This window comes from Aquarana catesbeiana, linkage group LG06 (assembly GCF_042186555.1).
Source record: "Aquarana catesbeiana isolate 2022-GZ linkage group LG06, ASM4218655v1, whole genome shotgun sequence".
In the NCBI taxonomy this organism is placed as follows: domain Eukaryota; kingdom Metazoa; phylum Chordata; class Amphibia; order Anura; family Ranidae; genus Aquarana; species Aquarana catesbeiana.
This window is the reverse complement of record NC_133329.1, coordinates 315,028,911-315,055,434: the sequence shown is the minus strand read 5'-3', so window position 1 is coordinate 315,055,434 and position 26,524 is coordinate 315,028,911. Positions and strand designations below refer to the sequence as shown.

General features: G+C 42.0%; 1 protein-coding gene across 4 annotated transcripts in view; it reads left to right on the top strand.

Moving 5' to 3' along the window:
* The window catches only part of DIP2A (disco interacting protein 2 homolog A), a 146,546-nt gene that overhangs the window by 51,135 nt on the left and 68,887 nt on the right, over nucleotides 1-26,524 (top strand). For all 4 annotated transcript variants that reach the window (XM_073633689.1, XM_073633688.1, XM_073633690.1 and 1 more), the window contains exons 2-3: nucleotides 13,259-13,330; nucleotides 25,118-25,237. In XM_073633689.1, the coding sequence (XP_073489790.1) occupies nucleotides 13,259-13,330; nucleotides 25,118-25,237 (192 nt within the window). The remainder of the gene's footprint in view (nucleotides 1-13,258; nucleotides 13,331-25,117; nucleotides 25,238-26,524) is intronic.

Here is a 26,524-nt window from a genome sequence, read left to right as displayed (position 1 = left end):
AGAACAGAACAGGGAAGTATGTGTGTACACACACTCGTCCCTGTTCTGTGTTTCCTGGTCACGATCACTCGTGGGTGGTGGTCATTGCGACCGTCGGTCACGATCATCAGCACCCCCACTGTGCAGCGGGTAGAGCGCGCCTGCTATCCCCACCACGCGAGCGTATAGCTACGACGGCTCGCGCAGGGGAGCCAACCTGCCACAGTATAACTGCGGCAGTTGGTCGGGAAGCGGTTAAGTATACTGAAAATAGTTTGTGGAGAATTGGAAAAAATGCTCATTTCCTTTATTGATTAGCAAAATGAGAACAGATATCCTGTTTGGTCCTACCTACTTGTGCTCCACAAAACACATAGAGGGAAGCGAGCAGCTTGTTTAGTAGGATAAAATCTTCTGTTGATGAAGTCCTAATATTTCTTACATGGGAGAAAAAAAATAGGATCTGTGTGTATTAACTTCTCATTTAAAAAGCTTTGACTGAGATAACCTGAACCAGGAAAGGGAAAACAGAAACTGTGGTGCAGTAGTGACGTTTACCATCCTTTTTTATGTGAGCTGTACTGGAAGGATGATGTGGTAGAAGGGGAAAGACACATTTGTCCAGCATGTCAGGTCCTTGACTGCATACTAGCTGCTTCTACATTACAAGAAAAGGAAAAGATGTATTAACTGGTTGTATTTTTATTTAACTGAGAAACAGCCCCAAAGCATAATGTTTTTACCTCCGCGTTTGACTGTAGGGATGGTATTCTTAGGGTCATAGTCAGCATTTTTCTTCCTTCAAACACGGCGAGTCGAGTTAATACCAATGAGCTCAATTTTGGTCTCCTCTGACCACAGCACTTCCTCCTAATGCTTCTCTGAATCATTTAGATGTTTATTGGCAAACTTCAGACGGGCCTATACATATGCCTTCTTGAAGAGGGGGACCTTGCGGGCACTGCAGGATTTAAATCCATTGTGGCATATTGTTACCAATTGTTTGGTGACTGTGGTCTCAACTGCCTTGAGATCATTCACAAGTTCCTCCTGTGTAGTTCTGGGCTGATACCTCACTTTTCTCATTAACATCCTTACCCCATGAGGTGAAATCTTGCATGGAGTTTCAGACCAAGGACGATTGATGATTATTTTGTATTTCTTCCATTTGCAAATAATCACTCCGACAGTTGTTTCCTTCTCACCTAACTTCTTGATGATGGTCTTGTAGCCCATTCCAGCCTTGTGCAGGTCTACAATCCTATCCCTGACATCCTTGGACAGCTCTTTGGTCTTGCCCATGATGGTGAGGTTTGAATGGAAGAAAGATTCTGTGGACAGGTGTCTTTTATACACATAATGAGTTGTCATTAGGAGCACCTTCTTAAATTAACAGAACTCTTCTGTGTACCACATGAGCACATACTGTAACCAGTCTGTGAGAGCCAGAATTATTGTTGGTTGGCAGCGGTTCAAGTACTTATTTTACTCACTGAACTGCAACTCCATTTATAACATTTGTATCGTGTTTTTTTTCTGGATTTTTCGTTGCTATTCTGTCTCTATCATTTATAATACACTGATGATAAAAAATATAGACCCTCCATTTCTTTGTAAGTGGGCAAACTTACAAAATCTGCAGGGAATCAAATAATTTTTCCCACTGTGTGTGTATGTATATGTGTATGTGTGTAAATAAATATAATATAATGTTTGTGTGTGTATATGTGTGTATGTGTGTGTGTATATATACATACATACATACATACATACATACATACATTTTTTAGCACTTTTTATCTAGATTTGAATGTGCCTAATTAAATGTTGAGGAAATCATGCTGGGGTGATTTAAAGTGGCCTATTGATCTTTTTAAGCAGGAAAAGGATGCCAGGCCTAGGAGTCAGCAGCTCTTTGTATATGGACAGACTGGTTAAGTAGTATGTGGAAATATGTAGCGGAGCTCTCCCCAGTTGTTTGGACCTTTGACTCATGACTAGGCTTTTGTTCAACACAACACCTCTAGCCACATGATGGGGAGGCAAGATATCTTGCTTGCTGTGCTGTTTTTTGTGTTTTAGGTCAGATAGAAGAATTCTGCCTTTTCCCATGAATGGCAGTGGTATTCAGTATTTTGTGAATGGCTGCTTATTCCATGAAAGACATGGCTGGTAAATGAGTAGATAGCAAAAGCTGTAGTCATTGTGCTGCAAGGGTTAGAAAGTTGCCCAGGAGAAGTCATTGATGTGGTTTTGCAGTCAATGAAAATTCCCCAGGCTGTGTATAATCATTCTCTTTACAGTCATCTATTCTACACTATTACTATTCTGATAAATAGAAGAGGACACGTAGACATCATTAACTCTTATTCTAATATGGATGAATGTAGCTTGATGTCAGCGGTGTTGTGGTTGTCTTTCTACTGCTAGTATATAGTCTATCTTTATATTTGAGTTATTCTATTTCCCAGTGAAAGCTTTTCTCCCTGCCTTTATCCAGGGGGAGCAGCTGTTTTCCTGTTGTCTCTATATACTTGTGGGACAGAGAGTGAAGGGACCAGGGGTAATGCAAATGATGGGTTAATCTTCCATGGGGTGGAGAGATTCTGCCTTGCTATTCTATTCAAAGGGGAACAAAGGGATGTGATCAGTGCAATGAGGACAGCATTCAGAGCTTGCAGAGCTTTGCTGATCATTCTGAATTTAGATGCTTCCTGATGGCTGGTGGTCAGATTAAACTCCTAACTCTGAGAGGTCTCCTGCCCTGGAGTTCTGTTTCTCTGTCATTTGGCTGGAGTTTTAGAGGTCTGTAGGTACAGAGCCCACTGACAGGAGGTCAGGTGTTCTGCTTCATCTCATACGTAAGTATACTTCATGTATAGGGAACTGGTCAGGTTCAAGGATCCCCTAGAAGTGCTGGTTGTATTAGGCCGGATTAATTCTTACATGTTTATCTCCAGATTAGATTATACAATTGGGCTCTATTAAGAATGTGTGACTAACTAGTGTTCGTATATTAAAGCCTTTTTTAATCTTGTGGACAGTACTGGAAAGCCATATGTTAGACCATTTGGATGCTTCTGTAACAGATGAGGAAAAATGAATGGCTTAAACATGACCATGTCCATTATGGGCGATAAAATTGGTGGTTCCTCTTCTGTTAGCTTGAGTTCTAGATGTCACTTGAGATGGCGAAGAGGAAGGTTTTATTTAGCTTTTTATAATATTTATACTGTGGTTTCATGTTATTGCTAATTTATGTGTGCTTGTTACTTTTTTTGGTTCTGGAACCTCCTTTGAATAATTTGAGGTGGTTAAAATGTAGCTTTTGATCCTCCTTTCATAAAAGCCCTTTATTTAGGTGTTGGCCTCTTGGTTATATCATTGGTTGTTTTGAAGACAAAAGACACACAATGAGAGCGTTACAATATGCTTCTATAGAGATGTAAATTTCCAAGAGAGCTTTGAAAGAAAAAAAAAAAAAAACCTAAATGAAAATTAGAGCACAATAATACAATTCAGAAATCCACTTTTATTGTTGACTCTGTACATTAGATATTTTATTAGATAATAAATTGATGAATAATCAGTTGATGCCTTATTTCTAAATAATTTTATAACCAGTTGGTACCTTATTTTTTAAATGGTTTTATTCCAGATCCTTTGTTTTATTTTGATGCAATGAAGTGCAAAATGCAGTATTTTATTAGTATGTAAGCTATTTAGAAAATGTTCAACATGGAAAAAGCAAAGGTAGCAAACAAGAAGCAACCAAATCATCCATTTTCATTAAAGATCAATTCGAGTTGCTGTGGGTGATTGCACTATGCACCTCATAATTAGTTGCACAAGAGCAGTAAAAAAAAAAAAAAAATATATATATATATATATATATATATATATATATATATATATATATATATATATATATATATATATATATATATATATATATATATATATATATATATATATATATTGTATAATTTATCTCCTTGATGTTTTTAAAGCTCTAAAAAAAAAATACTATGCAATGCAATATTCGTATGAAATATTTCATAGCTGCTCCCTGTGTTGTTATTATTATTATACAGGACTTATATAGCGCCAACAGTTTGCGCAGCGCTTTACCTGCTCGTAGCCCTGCTCGTTAGAGCTTACAATCTATAAGGGAGGATGTGTTCCATACAGATCCCTTTAATTGTATCTGATCTTTTCACTCCATGATCTCCTGCTTTTCAAATACCTTCTCCTCGTTGATTGCTGTAAACTTAGGATTCTTACCAGCATCAGCTGACATTCAGGCCCCTCCCATTGACACATTGTCATTACAGACTGGACTCGTGGCGCATCCCCCCCACCCCCAATATAACCTTAAGTGGGGTAGAAAATCGGGTGAACGATCGTCCGATTTTTTTTTTTTTTTTTTCCTCGATGTTTCACAGCAAATCGGAAGCGATCAAAGAAAATTCGTACGAACATTCTTACGAATATTCTCGTACCACAAAAGCTTTCTTTGTTGTTTATTGTTTCTGATCGTGCTCAGTCTTTCTTTTCTTATTATTCTTGTACGAAAATGGTACACATTGAATGAAAATCATTTGTTCTGTTCCCATACGAGAAAAAATTTGGAGTTTGTCCCTTCAGGAATTTTCATACGAAAATTCGGAATCGCTGATGAAAGTTGTGTACACACTATATGAAAATCGTATGAAAATTCTTTGAGGGAAAATGTTCGCCCGATTTTTCTTAAAGTGTGTACGAGCCTTTAGAGTTTCCTTGTATCCCATTCTAATCAGACGAGCACTAATCATACTGGGTGTGTCTGGAGGAAATAGCTGAGATTTTAAGAGGGTGAAACATGCATTGTATGACAGTTTTCACAAAAATGATTTCACAGAATAGTTCAACTAAAGTTAATAAGAACGTGGAAAGCCGTATATGAATAAATGAGGTAAACTAGGATGCATTATTTGAACTGGCTATTTTACTATTTTACCTTATACTTTTTGTAGTACCTAAAAAATACTGTAAATTTAAAATAGGAGTATTGTTAAAATAAGCACCGCTGAGATCCCTCATTCCAGCCAGTAAATACTTGGTTACCTTGTGATGGGAGAGACCAGAAGATGACATCCTGAAAAATGTTGTCTGTTGACCCCTCCATACATCATGTTGATGGACAATCATGGCTTTCACAGAGCAGAAAAGTAGAATCCCCCTATTGTATCAGTAAAGTCAGCCTTTATCATGATTCAGACTAGCTAAGCTATCACGTATATATGATTTCAAACATAGCCGCAGCCTTAAAGGGCACTTTCACACTGAGGCGTGGGGGCGTTGGCGGTAAAGTGCCGCTATTTTTTAGCAGTGATTTACCATCATTTTAGCTGCGCTTTTTGGCCAAAAAAGGGTTAAAAGTGCAGGCAAAGCTGCGCTTTTCTGACGCTTTGGCGTCACTGCCCATTGATTTCAATTGTCAGGGGCACTTTAGGAGGGGTGTATACACCCCTCCTAAAGTGTCTCAAAGATGCTGCTTGCAGGACTTTTTTAAGGGTCCTGCCAGTGCACCGCTCCAATGTGAAAGCAAAGTGAGAAAGAAGAAAAAGGCGTGTGATCTAACACATGGATCAAAATTATATTATTTATTCTAAACAGAGTAGAGGAGTACAAATGAATTACTACGTACTCATGAAAACTAGGTTACAAAATATTCATTTAAAATGAGTTAAGCCCATGCAAGGGCAAACGCTCAATGGTAGGCTGACCTGTTTCGAAGGGTTCCCTCTTCATCAGAACCTTGGAAAACAAAGGAAGGTCTGTATAGTGTGGTAGGTTTACATAGAGAGGAGTGGCTGAGTGGGAGATGTATCACATGATGGGTGATGTATTCTCCTTGACTCTAGTGGTATCCACATCCCAGTGCTCTGTATAAAACAAATAGCAGATATATATGTGTAGGTAGGATGTAGACGAAGAGACAAGTTCATCTACAACCTACCTACATGCAACACAGGAGTTTTTTAACCCTTTTTTGGGGTTAAAAACGACCTGCTGTCTGCCAGAAAGCATCACAGAAGCGCCACTTAAACAGCGGTACAGCAGTGCTAAAACGAGTGTCGATTTACCGTTAACGGCCGGTGCTTTCATTGTAAAAGCCTTAGGCTTTATGCACACTGGCTTAAAAATCGCTGCTTCTACAGGAGCTTTGTGTTCTGCCTGTAGAAGCCGCTCACTGTTATCCTTTGTGTCCATGCACATCAGGATGATTACAGGCATATTTTGAACTCCGCGTTTAGAGGCAGGAAAAAAAAAACCCTTCTGATTCTGACAGAAAAAACACTAAACTCTCCTAAACTGTGTACAAAAATGCTCTAAATAAGCGGGAGTTTTTTTTCTGCCAAAGGAACTGATGTTTTTTTTAAGCCCAGTGTGCATGGAGCCATATCATGCATATCATGGTACAAACAAACATGGTATACTTACCTCCTCTGTGCAAGGGTTTTGCACAGAGTGGCCCCGATCCTCCTCTTCTTGGGGCCCCCAGCGTCGCTCCGGTTAAGGTAAGTAAAATGGGGAGCTTTGGAGGGCTGCTGCACTAATGCATTAAGGTGAAAAACCTCAAGGGTTTACAACTCCGATTCACACCTGAGCATTTTGTCGCATGATTTCTGAAGCCCAGAAACGCCCAAGATAAAGAATCCCATTCTAAAGCCTTGTACACACGGTCAGATTATTGGACGTAATCGGCTGTCAAAAGCAGCATACTAGAGATCAGAAAATCAGCAGATCGTTCATCGGACAAAATTTAACTTCAGATTTTCTGATCTTGTGTACAGGCCTTAAGACCCCATATACACTATTAGATTTACTGCAGATTTTTGTCTTCAGATTTATCAAAACGATGTAGTGCAAGGGCCTGCCTGATTGCATACAAATTGAAACTCCCTAAGGTTTGACCTCATATTACATGGTTTTGGTAAATGTGAAGACAAAAATCTGCAGAAAATCTAATAGTGTGTATGGGGTCTTAAGGCCCGTACACACGCTTTGATTTTCGGACATCAATTGTGTTACGACGACCGATCGTCCGCAGATCTTACCGTTGGTACTGTGGTTTCGACAGCCGACTTCGCTTTTTCATCAAACAAAAGCTGGTTGTGCAGACTATAACATTTTTGTCGGATGTGAACTCAACATCTGATTTTCGTTTCATTAGTATGGTTTTCGTACGAAAAAAATCATAAGAGCAAGACTACGCATGCTCAGAAACGAAAGAATACATACAAAACTATTCAACACATTACGTCACTTCTGGCGTTGTATTCTGTCAAATGAAAAATCTTATTGTTAGTAACCTCTTCACTTTTGATATGAGACTAGCGTACCACAAAAATGGAACGTTCTGTCGTCCGAAAATCAAGGCGTGTGCAGGCTTAAGGCCTCATGTAAACTGCTGCTGCTAAACGGACATTTAGGAGCAGTTGGGCATTTTTTTTTCCAACTGCTCCTCAACTCTCCTCTGTTATCTTATCAGTACATGTACACAGGGTCGTTTCTAGTCCTTTCTAGGCAGTTGAGTTTAGAGGCCTTTTTTAGAAAGCAAAAAAAAAATGAGTTCAGACGCTGAGTTTAGATGCATTTCAAGCGCTAAACGCTTCTAAATGCGTTTAGCCGCGTTTTGTTTACAGGCGTTTTTCATTTTTGGCTATTTTGAAAAAAAAAAAAACGCTTCTGAACGCAAACGCAGCAAAACTGAAGTTTGAAACGTGGGTTACTATCTGTCAAGTTCAATCGTTCAGGAGAGGTTGTAAAAACGTCCCGTGTACATTAAGCCTAAGGCCTCATGCACAATGGATGTTTTCTGCCGTCAATAAACTCCCCATCATGTTATCCTATGTCCATGCACACACACGCTGTTATCAGCAGTTTATGGCTGGGGCATTTCTAGCTGGAAAAACCCCCAGAACTAGTGGTTTTTGAGAGGAGTTTTTCAGCTGTAAAGACGCTCTTAACTCTGAAAAAAGCGGAAAGCAGCTGAAAAACGTGGCTATTCAGCATTTATCAGCATTTTTGAGCCAGAAGCTTTTATGAGAGTACAGTTTTGCTAAAAAACGCTGAAAAACTCACTCTACAGCTACAGCTTTCTACAGCTAACATTACTGGCTTTTTTTTTTTTTAGAACATCCAGTGTGTATGAGGCCTTATGTCACCTCTTGTATGAAGCTCCAAAAAGTACATGAATACTTTGGAACAGAATTGTGCATGTTTGGCCCTTTTATGAGAATGCTTGAAAAATTCAGGTTTGCACACATTTTTCATGCACTTCTTTTTATTTTTATAGGATCAAAAAAGCACAATTCTGCACCAATACTACAAGTTGCATGTACAAACACATGAAAATGCAAAAAAAGAAAAAAATCCAACTCACTTGGCTGCATTCATGCTAAGGTCTGGTTTACACCTATGCATTTTTTTAGTGCGTTTTCAGTTTTGCAGAAACACACTACAGTCCATTTAACATGGTTTCCTATGAATGTAGTTCACATCTGTGCATTTTATTGAAAGCGCCAGGGACTTTTTTCTGGTTTTTGGTTTTAGAGACTTTAATGAATCAAAAATGTGTATTGAAAAACGCAAAATGCACCTAGAATATGCAAACTGCATCCTGCATAGATGGGAACCAGGCCTAAATGTGAATGGAGGCTAATACAATTTGTCCAGACTGTGTGCTTCATATTAGAGGCATTTTGGTGTAAAAGTTAAAATTTTGTGTAGTAACATTGAGGTTCCAGCCTCCTCCAGCCCCTTTAGTTTTCTTTGGTGCAGTGTTAAATCTAAAGAGAGAGTCTAAAATCTACAAAGTGTTGCAAACAGCAGCAGGATAGCATTTATTTTAGAGGGCTGTAGGATGTGGATAACCCACATAAAGGGACACCTTTTACAATTTCATTTTAGCCAAGAAACCACTTGAAGTTACTTTAAGTGGACATCACTATTGGGTGGGGCACCATTTTCACACAAGTAGTTAGTAAGGGCCCCCCTCAGCTGAAACTGGCTCACAGGAGTGCAGAATGAACTGTGATCCATAGGAGAAGTATAGCCAAAAAAGGTTTGGCCACGCGTCTCCTATAGGATATACTCGATTACCATAGTAATTTGAATATAGCCTTTTATAACCTGATTGTGTTGGTGGAAAATTCTATTGGTGTATAAACTGTAACATTTTTCACTAAAAAAATATTGTAATGAGAGGTTCTAATGTTTCTGTAATTAAAACTGAAAACAAGTTTTGCTTGGAGTTGGGCTGTAAAGTGCCCAAAGTTATTACGAATAAATATATATATATATATATATATATATATATATTGTGTGTGTATAATTTTTTTTTTGTATGATCCTGTTAACAATAGAAAGAGCAGAATAATCCTATTTTGATGGGTTTTTCTTTTTCTTTAGCACAAACAGCATTTTCCTGTTCATGTAAACTGGCCTCATATATCTCAAAAAATAGTATTGTGCCAAAAACGAAGATCTGCTCAGGCTATGTATACTTGGGGAAGAATCTGCCAAGATTGATTAGACCATATGGCTTAATGCACTTGTTGTAGCATTTTTCATATGTGCTTTGGCACAGTGCAGGTTGGGAGCTGGCCTGTTTTACTGACAGACTTGTGTTTGTACTGGCACACTTGGCACACTGATTCAGCATCTCGCCTGGCACAGTTCTTAGAGGAAAGTTTGAAGCATGCTCTTTCTATCCACAGGACTTTGTCCCGGAACAGCTGCTTATTTTCTGTTTGAAGCGTAGTCTTGGAATCCTATTACAGGGCTTATTTGAGTTTTATGCTGCCCGTTCACCCCTATGCAGGGTATCCAGAGATAAGCTGCCTTGTAATAAAGAGATTGTCAGTACATTAAATTTACCTCCCATGGGGTCTGTCTGTGACAGTCAGATTTCTGCTGTCTTAACAGTTGCTGTCTTACTGTCTTGTATGAATTTATAGCCTTTTGATGGGATTTATTTACTGTCACAGTAACCTAATCACTCTTCTGAGCTGTCTAAACCTTACCACCTTCAGCTAGTTAGTTTCCTTTTAATTTACATATTACTGCATATTAAATGTTTTTAGTTAGATATGGTGATAGTAAAACTCTGCTTGAGGTTCCATCTTCTTAAGTGGACTCCCCTAGTCTAACCTGCAAGGGAAGCAAGAAGCTTAATCGTAAGAGAATGATGTTCCACCTCCTGGTTGATCACTCTCTGGAGGTGAATGGATTTCCCAGTTAATTAATTGCTTCTAAGAAAAGCCAGCACATGTGTGCCCTCCTTCATTTATTTATAGGGCCGAAACATGCAAGTCCAATAAATTTGAATGTGCATGTTTGTATAATGATCTTTTCTAAGAAAACCACCTAAACAATCTTCACATTGTCTACTATTTTCTCTCAGTTTTTATAAATCCTCACCATAGCTCTCAGATTGTGCTTACATTTCCTTAGTTAGTACAGTAAGGCCCCTTTCACACGATAAGCCCACTCGGATCCGCCTGTCTGTTTTTCAGGTGGATCTGAGCGGGCCATCCATTGACTTGTATGGAGCAGCGGATGACAGCGGAGATGTGTCTGCTGACCTCCGTCTGCCATCCGATCCACTCAAAACAGACGGATGGCGATACGTTCGCCATCTGTCTTGGTGGATGGAATCTGATGAAAATGGGCATGCTGTCCATTTTCATCCGATTTCCCCATAGAGATCAGTGGGACTCTGACGGGTCTGTCCCTGCACAGTGAGCAGAGACAGACCTGTCATCCGCCAGCTCAGCGGAGATCAACGGATCGATCTCCCGCTGAGCTGGTGGAGTCCGCTGAGCAGATCCGCCCCATGTGAAAGGGGCTAGTCTTATTTGAGTCCTGATAAAATTATTGCCCAAGGCCTTATGAACGTTCTTCCCCCCTTTTTTTTTTTTAATTATTCTCACATTACACACCAATGTCTCACATAGTAAAAAAACAGACAAAAAAGTAATTTTGTACCAATATACAAATCATGTTGCTTTTTCCATTGGACATGCATTCTTAAAGCACCCTTACTTTTTTGTTTTTTTTGACACATGGTATTTTACGGTTAGCAAGGGAGAATGGGGGGTTATGTACTGGACTGTTGGGTAGGGGTACACGGCAATTTGGGAGGAACTGGGGGGCAGTGGTAGTAGATGTTCCCGGATCCACCCCTTAAAAAGTGAGTTTGATGGTTGGGGATTTGGGGGGGGGGGGGGGGGCGGTTGTTTGAGGGAGGGAAATTGATGGAGTAAGTTAAGGAGATAGGGGTATTTTATGAAGGATTCTGAAAGCCTTGTAAAAGGTACATTCTAGGAATGATCCATCCTTATGTTTTTGAATGATTTATTTATGTTTTTGAATGTTATGTAATGTTTTATGTTTATACAAAAATTTAATAAAAAAAGAGTTTAAAAAAAAAAAAATTAAAGGACCCTTACCGCTTCTTACTTGTGTAGCAGAGCCACAGCCAGCTGCATTATTTACTCCAGCCTGGCCAAAGGCCTTTTCAGAGCTGATCACACTTGCACCCTCATAGACATGTATAAGAGACATGCCAGAAGCATGTGTATTGTATCTTGGTGTTCATTGTGTGTTTCTTTATCAGGAAACATTGCCTGTACTTTCCTGTAATAAAAACCGGTCACCGCTGCTCTACTTGCTTGTGCAGGTTAACTGGTCTTGTATCCACCCCTCCTGTAGTTTTCTGCAGACATCCATTAGGGGTGGATCTGCTGCATCTTTCCCATAGCTCTGTTTGTACACAGGCTGTCTGCAGCACATTAGGCTAAGTTCACACACATGCAAAGTGGGAACCAGCCCGATTCCAGTGCAGGTTCCCGCATCGCATGTCACTCGCCAGCGGTTCACACTGACATCTGCAAACCACTGTGGTGGTCAATGTAAAGTTAATGACAACCCCCCCAGACCGGATTGCAGTGCGAACTGTCAAATGGCGCAGGAATCGGATCGAATAGGTGTGAATACCCATGCAATCTGATTCCAGTGCGACCCAAAAAAAGGGTCCTGCACCATTTTGGTGCGAATACGATGTGGTTTTAGCCTCATCACCTCACCTGCACTGTCATGCGAATCAAATGCAATGTCTGTCATCGCAGACAGATGAACTGAACTTAGTCTAAATGTCACCTCTACATTTACAAGGTAATTATCTTAGTTTGCAAACTTATTTGGTGCACACAAGGTGGATTTATATCCTGTGTGGCTATTGATGAATATATTTTATATGAAAGATTTAGGCCCCTTTCACACATGCTGTCCGTTTTTTCATCCATGATCCATCCATTGACAGATGAAAAGCAGACATCAATGAATCTCTATGGAAAAATGCATGTAAATGGATGATTATCCATTTACATCAGTTTACATCCGCATCCGTCGTCATCCGTTTTTTTAAACTGATCAAAGCTCTATTTTTCTTCCGTTAAAAATGTATCGGATGAAAAACAGAAGTAAACTGACAAATGGTCAGTTTTTCATCCGTTTTTGCATTGGTAGTGGATGTAAAGAAAAACTGATGAGCACAGATGAATAATTGATGAGCACTGATGAAAAATGGATGAATACTTCATCTGTTTTGACATGACTGAGCTGATGAAATGAACGCATGTATGAAAGGAGTCTTAGTGCCTGGAGTTCAGCTTTAGCCCCCTTCATCTGTTCAGTCACGTTTTTGCTAAGAAAAAAACGGATTTTGTTTTCATCAGTTTTTCATCCAATTATATCAGTTCTGCTTCTGTTTTTTAAGTGAAACAAAAATGCAGAGTTATTCCGTTTAAAAAAAAAAAAAAAAAAAAAAAGTGAACGGAGGCAGGCAGAAAACTGATGTAAACTGACAACAACCATTTACATCCTTTTGTCCATAGGAATGGATGGATGGATGAAAAGTGGACAGACGGAACACCCAAGTAAAAGAGGCCCAAGAAGTGCATTTGCACTTTTTTCCTCCCTTCACAGCACATTCAAACTTGGTTATACTTGATTGCTTCCCCAATATCTCTCAGCACAAACACTATCCAAGTCTGATCATTGTTGCACACAAACTTGCTTATTGTATAGTAAAGAGCATAAAAGCGGTGAAATCCTCTTATGTTCACAGCTTGAACTTGCATAAGAGAATGCAACATATGTAAATACATGTAGATGTTTTCATACATGGCACACCAGAACATTTACGTTGTGTCCTCTTGCTTTTCAGGAGACATAACTCAGAAAGGTTATGAGAAGAAGAGGGCCAAGCTTCTGGCTCGTTACATCCCACTCATTCAAGGTAAGCTTATAAAGCTCATTCATAAGGGATGGGTCATGTGACAGGATGTGTACAACAATAGAACGATGGAGAATTAGTTTCCTGCTGAACAAGTTTAAAGCCTGGTACACACTTGTAGTTTTTTTTTTCTGGTTGAACAAAAAAAAAAACCCAACAGCTTTGGTCGCAGTCACTGTACTAACAGTCCGACGTTAGTACAGTCTCCCCCCCCCCCCCCCCCCTGCTGAGCTGTTGTGTTCTGAGAGGGGGACAGCCCCTTACTAGAACAAGTCCGATTAGCGCTTGGGAGCCGGTCGGCTGCTGGTTTTCCAGCATGCTCGGCTAACTTCTGTCAGACAATATGACATACACACGGACCAAATGTCAGACATTTTTTATTGAACCAGTCGATGTCCCCAGACATTCGGCCCGTGTGTACAAGGCACTAGGCTGATGTTCTTAGTGGTTTAAGTGGCCAAAAAGTAATGCACTAAAGTGTTTTTTCTTTAAAAAGCATTTCAGTGTGCTTTGATGGGGCAGGTAGTCTGGTTGCACTTGTTTCAAATCTGCCACCTGACTTTTTTTTTTTTTAATGGGGGGGGCGGGTGTAGGGGGTTCGCCATCTATGTCCAATTCAAGAGATTTGCCTGAACGCCAATCCTGTAGACAGAATAGTATAGGAAATCTCTCCAAAACAAGGTTAATTCCCTCTTAGGTGTTGCAAGGCCAAGTGATCCCGTTAGATGGTTTTCTTTCCATTTCTGTTCTTGTACCAACTCATGTTTTGGATGTTTTCACTCCTGATAGTGTCACAAGAAAAATTATAGAGTGAATCTCCCTAGTGGGGTCAAAGATGGCAGTACAATTCTGAAATAGGTTCTAACCCAATTCCAATCTATTAAAAAAAAAAAAAAAAGTTAGGTGTTATCTTGTGTGAAAACTGTACATTGTGTCCACTGCCTGTCTTTAAACCTTTTAAACATAGGGCTAATTCACTGTCCTTCAAACCCTAGGGTAGCTGGACAGTTCCCATAAGGAGTAGAAAATGCCCCGACATCAGTGGGGGGAGGGGGTAAGCAGTGCCCCAGGGTTGGTGAGCAGTGGGCGTCATATGACCTTGCACCCATGGTTAGTGGGAGAAGAAATGATTCCCACTGTGGTTGTCAGTGGAAGGAATAGTACCCCGTTGCTGATATCGGTGTGAGAAATAGTTCACCATCGTTGCTGTCAGTGGGAAGAATAGTGCACCATCTTTGGTGTCAGTGAGGGTAATAGTGCCCCCTGTTAGTGTGTGTCAGTGGAAGGAATAGTGCACCATCTTTGGTGTCAGTGAGGGTAATAGTGCCCCCTGTTAGTGTGTGTCAGTGGAAGGAATAGTGCCCCATTGTTGGTGTCAAAAGGAATAGTGGCTTACAGATAATATTAGTAGGAAGAATAGTGCTTTGAGGGCCTAGTTAAGGTCAGTAAAAGAGCCCCAGTTTGGGGATTACTGTTTAAACAAATGAGGCAGGGGAGGGGGGGGGGGGAGCATAACCACTGTAGTGTAGTAAGTTCCAACCAATTTTAATAAAAAAGGATTGAAAGATGTATACTCACAAAAGTGCATGAGAAATACGCATGTAAAAATCAAGGGGAGGATGAGCCTGTAGTAACAGCACTGTCCCAAACATGTGCAGCTGAATGGACGAGCTAGTGAGGACTAAGGATGAGCTCAGGCGTGTTCACACACTCCGCGTGCCAAGCCCGCCAGGAAGTCGGCATGGCGCTGCGCTAATCACAGGCAGTGAGACATTTCCCAATCTCTGCAGCCGCACATCAGGAAAATGTCTCACTGCCTGTGATTAGCACAGCGCTTTGCCGACTTCCTGGCGGGCTTGGCACACGGAGTGTGTGAACACGCCTGAGCTCATCCTTAGTGAGGACACAGAGTCCTGATCACTGTGCCACTGGATGGGGAGCTGCTCTGACAGTTTAACATGCACGATGTGAGCCAGTTTCCTGACTCCCAGGATGGATGGTGTAACTCACCTGATGTCCAGGGTCAAAGGATGCGTTTCGAGGGACCTTCCTCTTCCTCAGCTTCTTTGACACTGGACATCAGGTGGACTACACCATCCATTTGCCATCCATCCTGGGAGTGACGAAACCCAAGCACATCATGCATGTTAGACTGTCAGAGCAGCTCCCCAGCCAGCACAGTGATCCGGACTCTGTGTCCTCACTAGCTCATCCATCCATGCACATGTTTGGGACAGTGTGATTACTACAGGCTCATTCTCCCCTTGGTTTTTTCATGTGTGTTTCTCGTGCACTTTTGTGAGTATACATCTTTTAATCATTTTTTTATTAAAATTGGTTGGCACTTACCACTAGAGTGGTTGCTCTGTCTTCCCTCCCTCTCATTTGTTTTCACAGAAGGAGTCCCTTCTCCGTTTTGACAGCGGCACCCCTAGTCTGTTAGTTTCCTTTGTCTAGTTATTGGGCTACCCACTCTTTAGCCCTCTGTTTTTTTATTGGTGGTCTTATTGTTGAATGCAGGTTATATTCACATGGTTTAGTTACTTACAATGACATCATCTGTGTTTGTCGATTTGAGTGGTTGAGCGCTGGTAGCCAAGCACCTCCTTTGGCGTAGGGCATTTTATTCTTCAGCTTGGGGATCACTGTTTGACCAGCATTTAGAAGGGAAAGTTGTGTGCCCTAAAATGCTGTTCTGGTAATGATTTTGGACATTGCTGACCTGCTGGAGATTCTCACACATTATCAGTTCTAGAGGTTACATATGATTGGCAAAAAACCTTCAAAGATTGGCAGTCCTGTGAGAGAAACACTGTTTAATAGGAGAGGCCAGAAAAGAATGGAAAAAGTATGGAAAAGAGGAAAAGTCCACAACCATTCATAAAAACAGTCTTTGGAACACTGTTACAAAAGGACACCTTTTGAATGTAAAGTATATTGATATTTGAAAAGGATAGGTAGTGGCAGCACGAGGTTCAGGGAACAGGAACATTAGACTACAGGGGACATGAAAAATGGGCAAGAAAACAAAGGCAAAACATTGTCTGGACTGGGATGAATTCATTTCGGTTGCATGGCAAAGTTGAGGGCAAGGTACTAGGTAGGGTTGTCCCGATACCACTTTTTTAGGACCGAGTACAAGTACCGATACTTTCTTTCAAGTACTCGCCGATACCGATTACCGATACTTTTTTTTTAAATGTCACGTGACAGTGTTTTTTTTTTTTTTTTTTTTTTTTTTGTTTTTTTTTAACAGTGCTTGCTTTTTTTGGGGGGGGGGGGGTGAACGGGGTATGTGTGTGTGTTTTTTTTCTTTTTATTTACAACTTTTTTATTTTTTACAATAATATTTTTTTTATTCTTTATTGTTTTTTTTTTTGTTTTTTTTTAATCAGCCCTTTTGGGGGGCTTTGGTGAGATATCAGGGGTCTTAACAGACCTCTGATATCTCCCCCTTGAGACAGAGAAAGAGACCGAGGATAGAGATTCCCCAGTCCCTTTCTCTGCAGCCTCAGCTGCACTGAGAATGAATGGAGAGAAGACAGCAGCTTCTCTCCATTCATAAACTGACACATCAATAATCACAGGAGATTACAATGTTTCAGTTATTGTGAATGGACAGAGTCAGCTGACTCTATCCATACACAAAGGAAGGAGGAGGGGGACTGAGGAACGGAGGGGGAGAACGGAGGGGACAGATAAGGAGAGCAGAACGGAGGGGACAGATAAGGAGAGCAGAACGGAGGGGACAGATAAGGAGAGCAGAACGGAGGGGGACAGCGGAGAGGCACAGAGGAAAGGAGGGGGCATGGAGGAGGATGCAGTGACAGTCAGCAGTGAGCGATCACCGCTGTGTCACTAAAGCTGGTGAAAGCCGCTGGGGGAGAATCTTGTAACTCCCCCACACGCCGATCACAGCTGTCTTCCGGGTATCGGGGGAAGCATCGGGAGCATTTGCCCGAGTACAAGTACTCGGGCAAATGCTCGGTATCGGTGCCGATACCGATACTAGTATCGGTATCGGGACAACCCTAGTACTAGGTCGATCGATTATCGGAGCGGCCGATATTCACATTTTTTAAATAATTGGTTCCGGTCAGAAACTTACTGATATTGGTCAGACCTCCTCCCCCTGTCCCCACCCGGCGCTCGCTGCAGTCTCTGCCAGTCTCTGTCAGGGGTGCGGTGGGCAGCCGAGAAATGACATCTTCTCTGACTGCCCATCTCTCATCACCGCTGTTCCGCCCCTACAACAGGGACATGAAGGATGCTCTTGACAGAGCTGCAGGTGAGCAGAGAGATAGTTCCGCCATCTCTCACCGCCCGCCCGCATGTGGAAGTTTACCCGCTCGGACGCTGCTGGGGAGAGGCTGCCTGAAGCAGTGTAAGTAGTGACCAGCTGCATCTGGGTGGCAGGTGACAATGGCATGTGACACGCTGCATCTGGGTGGCAGGTGATGTACAGAATATCGGCACCTGATATCGACTGAAAATCCGTATTGGCATTGAAAAAAAACTATATCAGTTGGCCCCCTACAGGGTACCTCAGCATATATCCTTTAGAATGAAGTAGAACAGGGGTTTAGTAGCATTGGGTCCACAACACCAAAATGCATTAGGAATATTTTCAGTAAGGTGTTGGATCCATGGTGTAAAGTATTTAGGCCATTGGGAAAGCAGAAGGGGCCCCCTAAATGTATGTGATCAATGAATGAAAAGATGGTCAGATTCTTGGTAATCTACTAGCAATGTTTATGTAGGTAAGGTCTTGTATACTGAGAAGCAACACTAGTAAAGCTTTTTTGGGGGGTGCTTTCTAAGAGAAGTGGCCTTGCACCAAATTTTCATCTGTTCTGGGCTTGTATATAGAAATTAGTAAGATTGTTTAGTGTAATGAATCGCAGAGCACATTTTTAGTATATATTGATTAGTTTTTATTAGGTATGGGATAAGAATATTTATCATTTTGCTCACCTATCGGATGGTTGAGAGCGAACCTGGGATCTGTCTACTGTTCTGGATAGTTTTGTTTTCCAGGCAGTTCTGGACGTTTTACTTGCTGAGTGAGTGATTCCCGCTAAACTCTAATCCCTGGCCCAGAGCATCAGAGCCAAACTAAGCAGAATTTTCTCCCCTTCCTTACTTTAAATGCCTCCATATAGGCAGAGCCTGTTCTTCTCAGTATGGAAAAATCAAGAGCTATCCGGAATCCAGATGACATTGGCTTTCTGCTAATAATTATAATTAAGAAAGAATTGAATGTTTATTTAAAGTGGTTGTAAACACCAACAAAATATACCCATTGAAATGACTGGCCTCAGGTGATACATAGAGATAAAACAAATCCTCCTACATAAGTTGTACCTATTTATCTTCAGTCTTCTCTACAGCCATTCGAAGTCCAGAATTTATAAAGCTTGTCTTAGCATTCACGCTTGTCTGAGAGCCGTTTGAATGGAAGGGAGCCCCCCCCTCACACAAGAACAGAGCTGAGGCTGTCAATCACAAGCTCTGTGCTAGAGGTCCCTCCCCTGTCACCTTTTTTCTCCTGGTGTCAGGAAAACGTCTCAGAAGGGATTTATGCAGATAGCAGAGGAACAAGGCAGTAGACCGAAAAGGCACCAACTACACTTAATTGAGATAAGTACGCACTATAGAGCAGTGATGGCGAACCTTGGCACCCCAGATGTTTTGGAACTGCATGAGCATCATGGGAAATGTAGTTCCAAAACATCTGGGGTGCCGAGGTTCGCCATCACTGCTTTAGAGGAATATGCTTTGTTCATATTTCATGTCTGAGGTTTACAACCAATTTAAGCCAGCGAGCTAAGCCATTTGGGGTGGAAGCGCTTGGAGCCACAGGACAGTGGAATGTTAAAGCCATAAATGTGCCAGTCCACCTAAGACTGGTATTTTGTAGACATTTGTCAGCTTCTTGCCAAGTTGCTGCCATTGGCTTTGTCGACTGTCTACTGCTTCTCTTTGTAATGCACCTAATTAGATAAGTGTAGATAACCTAAAAAAAAAAACAAATTCCTATATAGTTGATCATGTACATAATCAGCTTTCTAGGGGAAAAATGTTCATTCTCATCTTAAAGCGGAGTTCCGCCTAGAAAAAAAAAATTAAAAGTCAGCAGCTACAAGTACTGTAGCTGCTGACTTTTAATATAAGGACACTTACCTGTCCAGGGAGCCCGCGATGTCGTCACCGGAAGCCAACCGGTCCCTCGGCTCGGGGTGCAGGCTCCGGCATCCTTGCTAAGGGAAACCGGAAGTAAAGCCTCACGGCTTCACAGCCTATTTCCTGCTGCGCATGCGCGAGCCGTGCTGCGCATTCTGAATGGTCCCTGCTGTATTATGGGACCTGTGTGCCTTGCAGAAGGCAGCCGGGGGGAAGGAGGAGAGGCCAGACATTGCATAGTTCGCCCGAAACAGATTGCAGCGATCTGTCCCCAGAAGTGGGAGCTGATACCTGGATTCCGCTCCCCCCTGAAAGGTGCCAAATGTGACACCAGAGGGGGGGAGGAATCTGATCCATCGAAGTTCCATTTCTGGGCAGAACTTCGCTTTAAGAGTTTGTATATGGTTAACTGCACTTCCTTTACAAAAAAAAAAAAAAAATCAGTACTAGTGCAGCGCTATGAGTTAGACTACCCAAAACCCTACACACACAATATTCTCAGCCAAAGGAAATTTATATGGTAAACACAGTCCAAAAACCAACGAATATATAAAGACCAATAATTCTTCACAGCGGTCCATGGTTCAGCTTATAAATATAAATTAGGTATAGGTGTTTTTTCGCTGTGCAGTCCTGGTTTATTTGTTATATGCACTTCCTTTTAGTATAGTGGTGTTGTGGATGCAGACCCTGCCACTTTTCTCATTAGAGCCCTGCAGGTGCAGCAGCTGGTTGATAATTATGAAACTACCCCCATGTGATTCACTGTACACATTGACACAGACAAACACACAGTGATTTCTTCAGAATAACAGAAGGTAAAAATCTGCAACAACGTTTTTTAAAATCCATGCAATGTGCATAGATCACCCGGAGGGGAATGTTTTTTTCTCAACAAAAGCGGAGTTACTCTTTAAGCAAAGCTATTTTCTTCATAATAACCACTGCACCTGAGTAGAGTTAGGAACTTGTCACCCAGCTGCATAAAAAAATAAATGATGCAGGTCCTGTGTTATATAAAGTGTAATGCTGGCCATACGCGTAACAATCTGATTAAACAATTCTTCACACAACTGGACAACATGATCAAATGTATGAATTATGAAAAAGACACATACTGGGGGTTATTTACTAAAGGAAAATCCACTTTGCACTACAAGTGCACTTGGAAGTGCAGTCACTGTAGATGCGAAGGGGACATGCAAGGAAAAATAAAAAACAGCATTTTAGCTTGCACATGATTGGGTGATAAAATCAGCAGAGCTTCCCCTCATTTCAGATCTTCGCCTCAGATTTAGAGCAACTGCACTTTCAAGTGCACTTGCAGTTCAAAGTGGATTTGCCTTTAGTAAATAACCCCCACTGTGTCATTGTTCAGTTTTGCACAAAGCCAATCAATTGAATCAACATTACTCTGATTGGTCTGATTATTATGAGCATGGTACATCAAATGTTCTTTTTAATCTTCCAATCGTATTTTCCCTCTAGACAGTAAATGGATTGGTGATATGATTATATATAAAATCATTCTGCATATGGCCACTATAGGTCTGCACAAACACTTTAAAGCGGAGTTCCACCCTAAAGTGGAACTTCCGCTCATCGGATTCCTCCCCCCCTCCGGTGCCTCAATTGGCATCTTTCCACTTCCGGGCATAGCTAGCCGCAAATGCCCCCCCCCCCCCCCCCCCTTGTGTTCTGGGAAACACACAGTTCCCACAACACAATGGGGACCAGTGTAGACGCGCGACTTGCGCATGCGCAATAGGGAACCGGGCAGCCGCAATGCTTCACTTCCTGATTCCCTGACCGAGGATGGCGGCGGGGGCAGCCGAGAGACGAGCGATCGAACGGCTTCGGCTGCCGACATCGCTGGACCCTGGGACAGGTAAGTGTCCATTTATTAAAAGTCAGCAGCTGCAGTATTTGTAACTGCTGGCTTTTAATATTTTAAGGTGGAGCTCCTCTTTAAGGCTTCTTCTACACAGCTGTTTACGTGCAGCTGCCGGATTCCAGTGGCTGCTGGAGTGACCGAGGCATGCAAATGGCAGCAAACGCTCAGCCTATTTAAACTGACAGGCTGACAGCAGCCAATGCTGTTAACATGTAGCCACACACAGAGTGGTTACCTGCGATTGGTGACAGGCGTTTGTGACTATGTCCAGGCTCAGACATCCTTCCCTAACCGCAGGTATCTGCTCTGTGTGTGGCTACATGTGAACAATGGTGGCCGCTGTCAGCCTGTCATTAATTGCATAGGCTGAGCATCTACTGCCATTCGCATGCCCCAGTCACTCCAGCCACGAGAATCCGCTGATTGTTTCCGCTGGAATCTGGCGGCTGCATGTATATGGCCATGTGAATGTGGCCTTCCAGTTTCTAAAGACGTTTATCTAAAATGCTGAAGTACTCTTGTTGGGGTGCTAGTAATCTGTTTGTCCTGGTTATCTCTGAGAAACAGATGGTCCTCCTCTCAAAGTTCTCAATCATACAATCTTGGGTAGGTTGAGGAGTATAATTCAATTGTCAGGTTAAATACCTAGGGTTTCCTGTGCTGATTATTTGTTTTTGTTTAAGAGCAACTCATGAAACAAATTAAAGTGATACTAAACCCAGGACCCTGCATTCACTATATCTGGTCTCCCACAGTACACAGAACATGGAAATGTAAAAGTTTTAGTAAACATGAACAGCTAAATACCTTTTCTCATCAGCAGGATATAGCAGTCTTGTGACTTCTATCAGTGTTTGGTTAAATCTTGTAGGACGAGTTTTCTTTCTCCCCTAATTGTACTATGAGCATGCAGGACCCCTGAACCTCTGTCTGGACAGTGCTGATTGGCTCTGTGCTGATCACATGCCTTCTCCCAAGAAAAAGAAAAAAAACTTTTTAACAATACACACAAAAACTGAGGTTGTTCCCTAGCCCCTGTACTATCCAGAGATGGGTTGGGGAAAGTGGGAGAAGGGGAGGATCAGAGAAGACAGGATCAAACGACCTTTTTACACAATGCAGAGGATTAAACCCCTTAGGTTCCACAGCGAGTATAACAAGCATGCTTTAATGCATATACAGAAATTTTACTTCTGTGGGTTTAGTAACACTTTCAGCAAGTTGCTATTGCCTTTTTAGCAAACACAGCAACTGCAATGAAGTTAAAGCCGAACTCCTGGAAAAGTTAAAATCATTATTTATGTCTAAGGGTTTGGGACAAGCAGTTTTACATATCTGATCCTCCACTCCTGCAGGCTTCTGCCCTGCACTCCAGCAAGCTAATGATCTCTGACATTATCAAGTCAGTGCAGGGTCTACAGCCTTGCATTGCACATGAGAATGTAGAGGAACGGTCCACCTCCGGAGTGTAGAGGGGTGCCGTCCGTCAGAGGAAGATCGAGTAAGTAAAACTGCTTTTCCCATCCCCTAGATATCAGCGAGCATACTTTAACCGCTTCAGCCCTGGAAGATTTTACCCCCTTCGTACCAGGGCACTTTTTGCGATTCGGCACTGCTTCGCTTTAACTGACAATTGCCCTCCCAAACAAAATTTACGTCCTTTTTTTTCCCCACAAATAGAGCTTTCTTTTGGTGGTATTTGATCACCTCTGCGGTTTTTATTTTTTGCGCTATAAACAAAAAAAGAGCGACAATTTTGAAAAAAAGCAATATCTTACTTTTTGCTATAATAAATATCCCCCAAAAATATATATACATTTTTTTTCCCTCAGTTTATTGATTGGTTTGCGCAAAAGTTATAGCATCTACAAAATAGGGCCTAGTTATATGGCATTTTTATTATTATTTTTTTTTTTTTATTAGTATCGGCGGCGATCTGCGATTTTTATCAGGACTGCGACATTATGGCGGACACATCGGACACTTTTGGCACTATTTTGGGATCATTGTCCTTTGTACAGCGATCAGTGCTATAAAAATGCACTGATTATTGTGTAAATGACACTGGCATGGAAGGGGTTAACCACTAGGGGGCGATGAAGGGCTTAAATGTGTGCTAGGGAGTGATTCTAACTGTGGGGGGAATGGGCTTCCACTCACATGACAGCGATCACTGCTCCCGATGACAGGGAGCAGTGATCTCTGTCATGTCACAGGGCAGAATGGGGAAATGCCTTGTTTACATAGGCACTTCCCCGTTCTGCAGCTCCGTGACACGATTGGCGTGAGACCGGCGGACATCAAGTCCGCAGGTCCCGTGGGCACGGTCACGCTGTATGCGGCAGGCGCGAGCCCATTAATCTCGCCATTTAAAGGGGACATACAGGTACGCCCATTTGCCCACCACTGGCATTGTGCAGACGTATATCGGTGTGCAGCTGTCGGCAAGTGATTAAAGTGATATTAAAGGTAGAACTTCTTCCTTTTTTTTTTAATAACAAACCTGTCATACCTGCTCTGTACAATGGTTTTGCACACATCCTCCTGCTTCTCAGGTTCCTCGCTGGTGCTCCTGGCTCCTTCTCTTCCTGAATGCCCCCATAGCAAGGCGCTTGCAATGGGGACACTTGTGCATCCTTTTCCCCAGAGCCCCACTCTGTGTGTCCATAAGACGCACAGAGCAAGGCCCAGCCCCGCCCCGCTCTCTTCTCACTGGCTGTGATTGACAGCTGCAGGAGCCAATGGCTGTCTTTCTGCCAGTGAGGAGGCAGAGACCTGGAAGAGCAGCCACTCTCATGCACATCGCTGGATCGGGCTTGAGTAGGTATTAGGGAGGCTGCATACTGAATGGTTTTTATGAAGGTAAAAAAACCTTCAGCCTATAGAAACACTTTAAGTTTTATTTTATTCACTGCAACCGGATTTCCTTTCTCTGTATGATATATCACCTGTCAGATTGAGAGATCCAAGGCCGTTTAAATTTGATTCATGGCTGTGGAAACATCTTAGTTTTCGGACTTTGATACAACAGGCATTCTGTATATGAGGAAGCTAGCAGCCTACAATGTGTGTGTTTGGGAATTCCTCTCTTGATTTACAAACTGGTAAGCATCAGGGGTTTTTAGACAATCAGATTCCTGAGGAAGGGGACTAGAGTAGACTGCAGCTATGCCTGCATAAAAAAACTGTAGCTCTGAGCAGGTAGGATGCATTCCATGTAAGCATTTCAACAGCAGTTTACCTTTTAAGGCCCCTTTAACACTTGTGTGACTTGGGCCTGCAAAGTCGCATGAAAAGTCATATCCCATGTTTTCTAATGAGAACCATTCGTATCTGTGTGACTTCAGAGCAGTTCCTGCACTATTTTGGTCCCACTTTGATGCGACTTGAGGTCCATAGACCTCAAGATTGGACAGGTATTGCTTCAAGTCACGGCAAAATTGCACAACTTTCAGGTCGCACAAGTGTGAAAGGGGCCTTAAGCTGAATTCCAGGTGTGTTCCATGAGGATCAGCCAGTTATGGAATATGTGTATATGTGTACTTATATTGGTCCAAGCAGGATCAATGTCACTATGCAAAATAAAAAAAATATATATATACCTGGAGTTCAGCTTTATAGAAGGTATAGAAAGCCAAATATAACTTGTAATTTATGTATAAGTATCCAGTGTGTACGCGTTTGACATGCGTGACATTTGTATTTATATCCAGGAGTAGATCCTTCTTTGCAAACAGAAGCTAAACTCTTGGGCTCATCACAAATTACGACAACCACCAACAAGCAGCAGAGGTCTCGTTCCACCAGTTCACGGGATGAGCGATTTCGATCTGGTTGGTTTTTTCTCTTTAAAGATTTCACTCTTTGCATGATTAAAGAATAAAGTTGTCATTCAAAGCCCCACTGAACTTCCAGTTTTAGCTAAATACGTATCAGGTGCATTTAAGCAAAAGGTGTTTAAAGCCGTACAATTTGTTTTCTTTGGGAGGCATCCACAACCATAGTGGAAAGGTCTGTGTCCCCTGCCATCATGCTGCAGAAAAAGGCCCTTTCTCTCTCTGTGGATGCGGTGGCCTCTCTGTAGAGGTCTAATGCCCTGTACACACGGTTGGATTTTCCGACCGAAAAAGTGCGATCAAATTGTGTTGTCGGAAATTCCGATCGTGTGTAGGCTCCATCGGACTTTTTCCATCGGAATTTCTGACACACAAAGTTTGAGCAGGCTATAAAATTTTCCAACAACAAAATCCGAGCGGTTAAATTCCGATCGTGTGTACACAAATCCGACGCACAAGTGCCACGCATGCTCAGAATAAATTAAGAGACGAAAGCTATTGGCTACTGCCCCGTTTATAGTCCCGACGTACGTGTTTTATGTCACCGCATTTAGAACGATCGGATTTTCCGACAACTTTGTGCGACCGTGTGTATGCAAAACAAGTTTGAGCCAACATCCGTCTGAAAAAATCCATGGATTTTGTTGTCGGAATGTCCGATCAATGTCCGACCGTGTGTACTGGGCATTACACATACCCTTGCTGAGTCAGAGCTTGGGCTCTCTAATCTATATGGGTATGAGCTTTTCTGATTGCGGAGCTATAGTTCAGACTCATCCGCTGTGTGTCGGTCCTATGCTGTCCTATGCGGTAAGAGTTGGGCCTCTTCAGCAGCATACTGATTTCTAAAGAACGCAGACTGTGAGGCTTTGAAGTTGAACACTGCTTGCTTTGATGCACATAAAATGTGTTTCACTGATTTAAGCTGAAAGCTCAGTTGCGCTATAAGAAGCTCAGCATTTTTGGAGCAATCTGACATTTTTCTGCCTTTTGTGTGTCTTTCCTCCAAAAGCAGTTACTGTGACAATGTCACTTTATCTTGTGGATACTTCATATGTCTGTGGTTCAGTTATTACAATATTAAAATATTTGTTGTATATTTTTTATTTCTCTTACCTTTATTTAAAGTGGTTATAAACCCTTCCATATTCCAGTGAAGTGACTGGCCTCAGGTGATACACCTACATAAGTTTTGCCTGCTTATCTACAGCAGTCTTCTCTTCTCCACATCCTTTCAAAGTGCAGAATTTATACAGCTTGTCTGAGCTTTTAGAAAGCAGATTT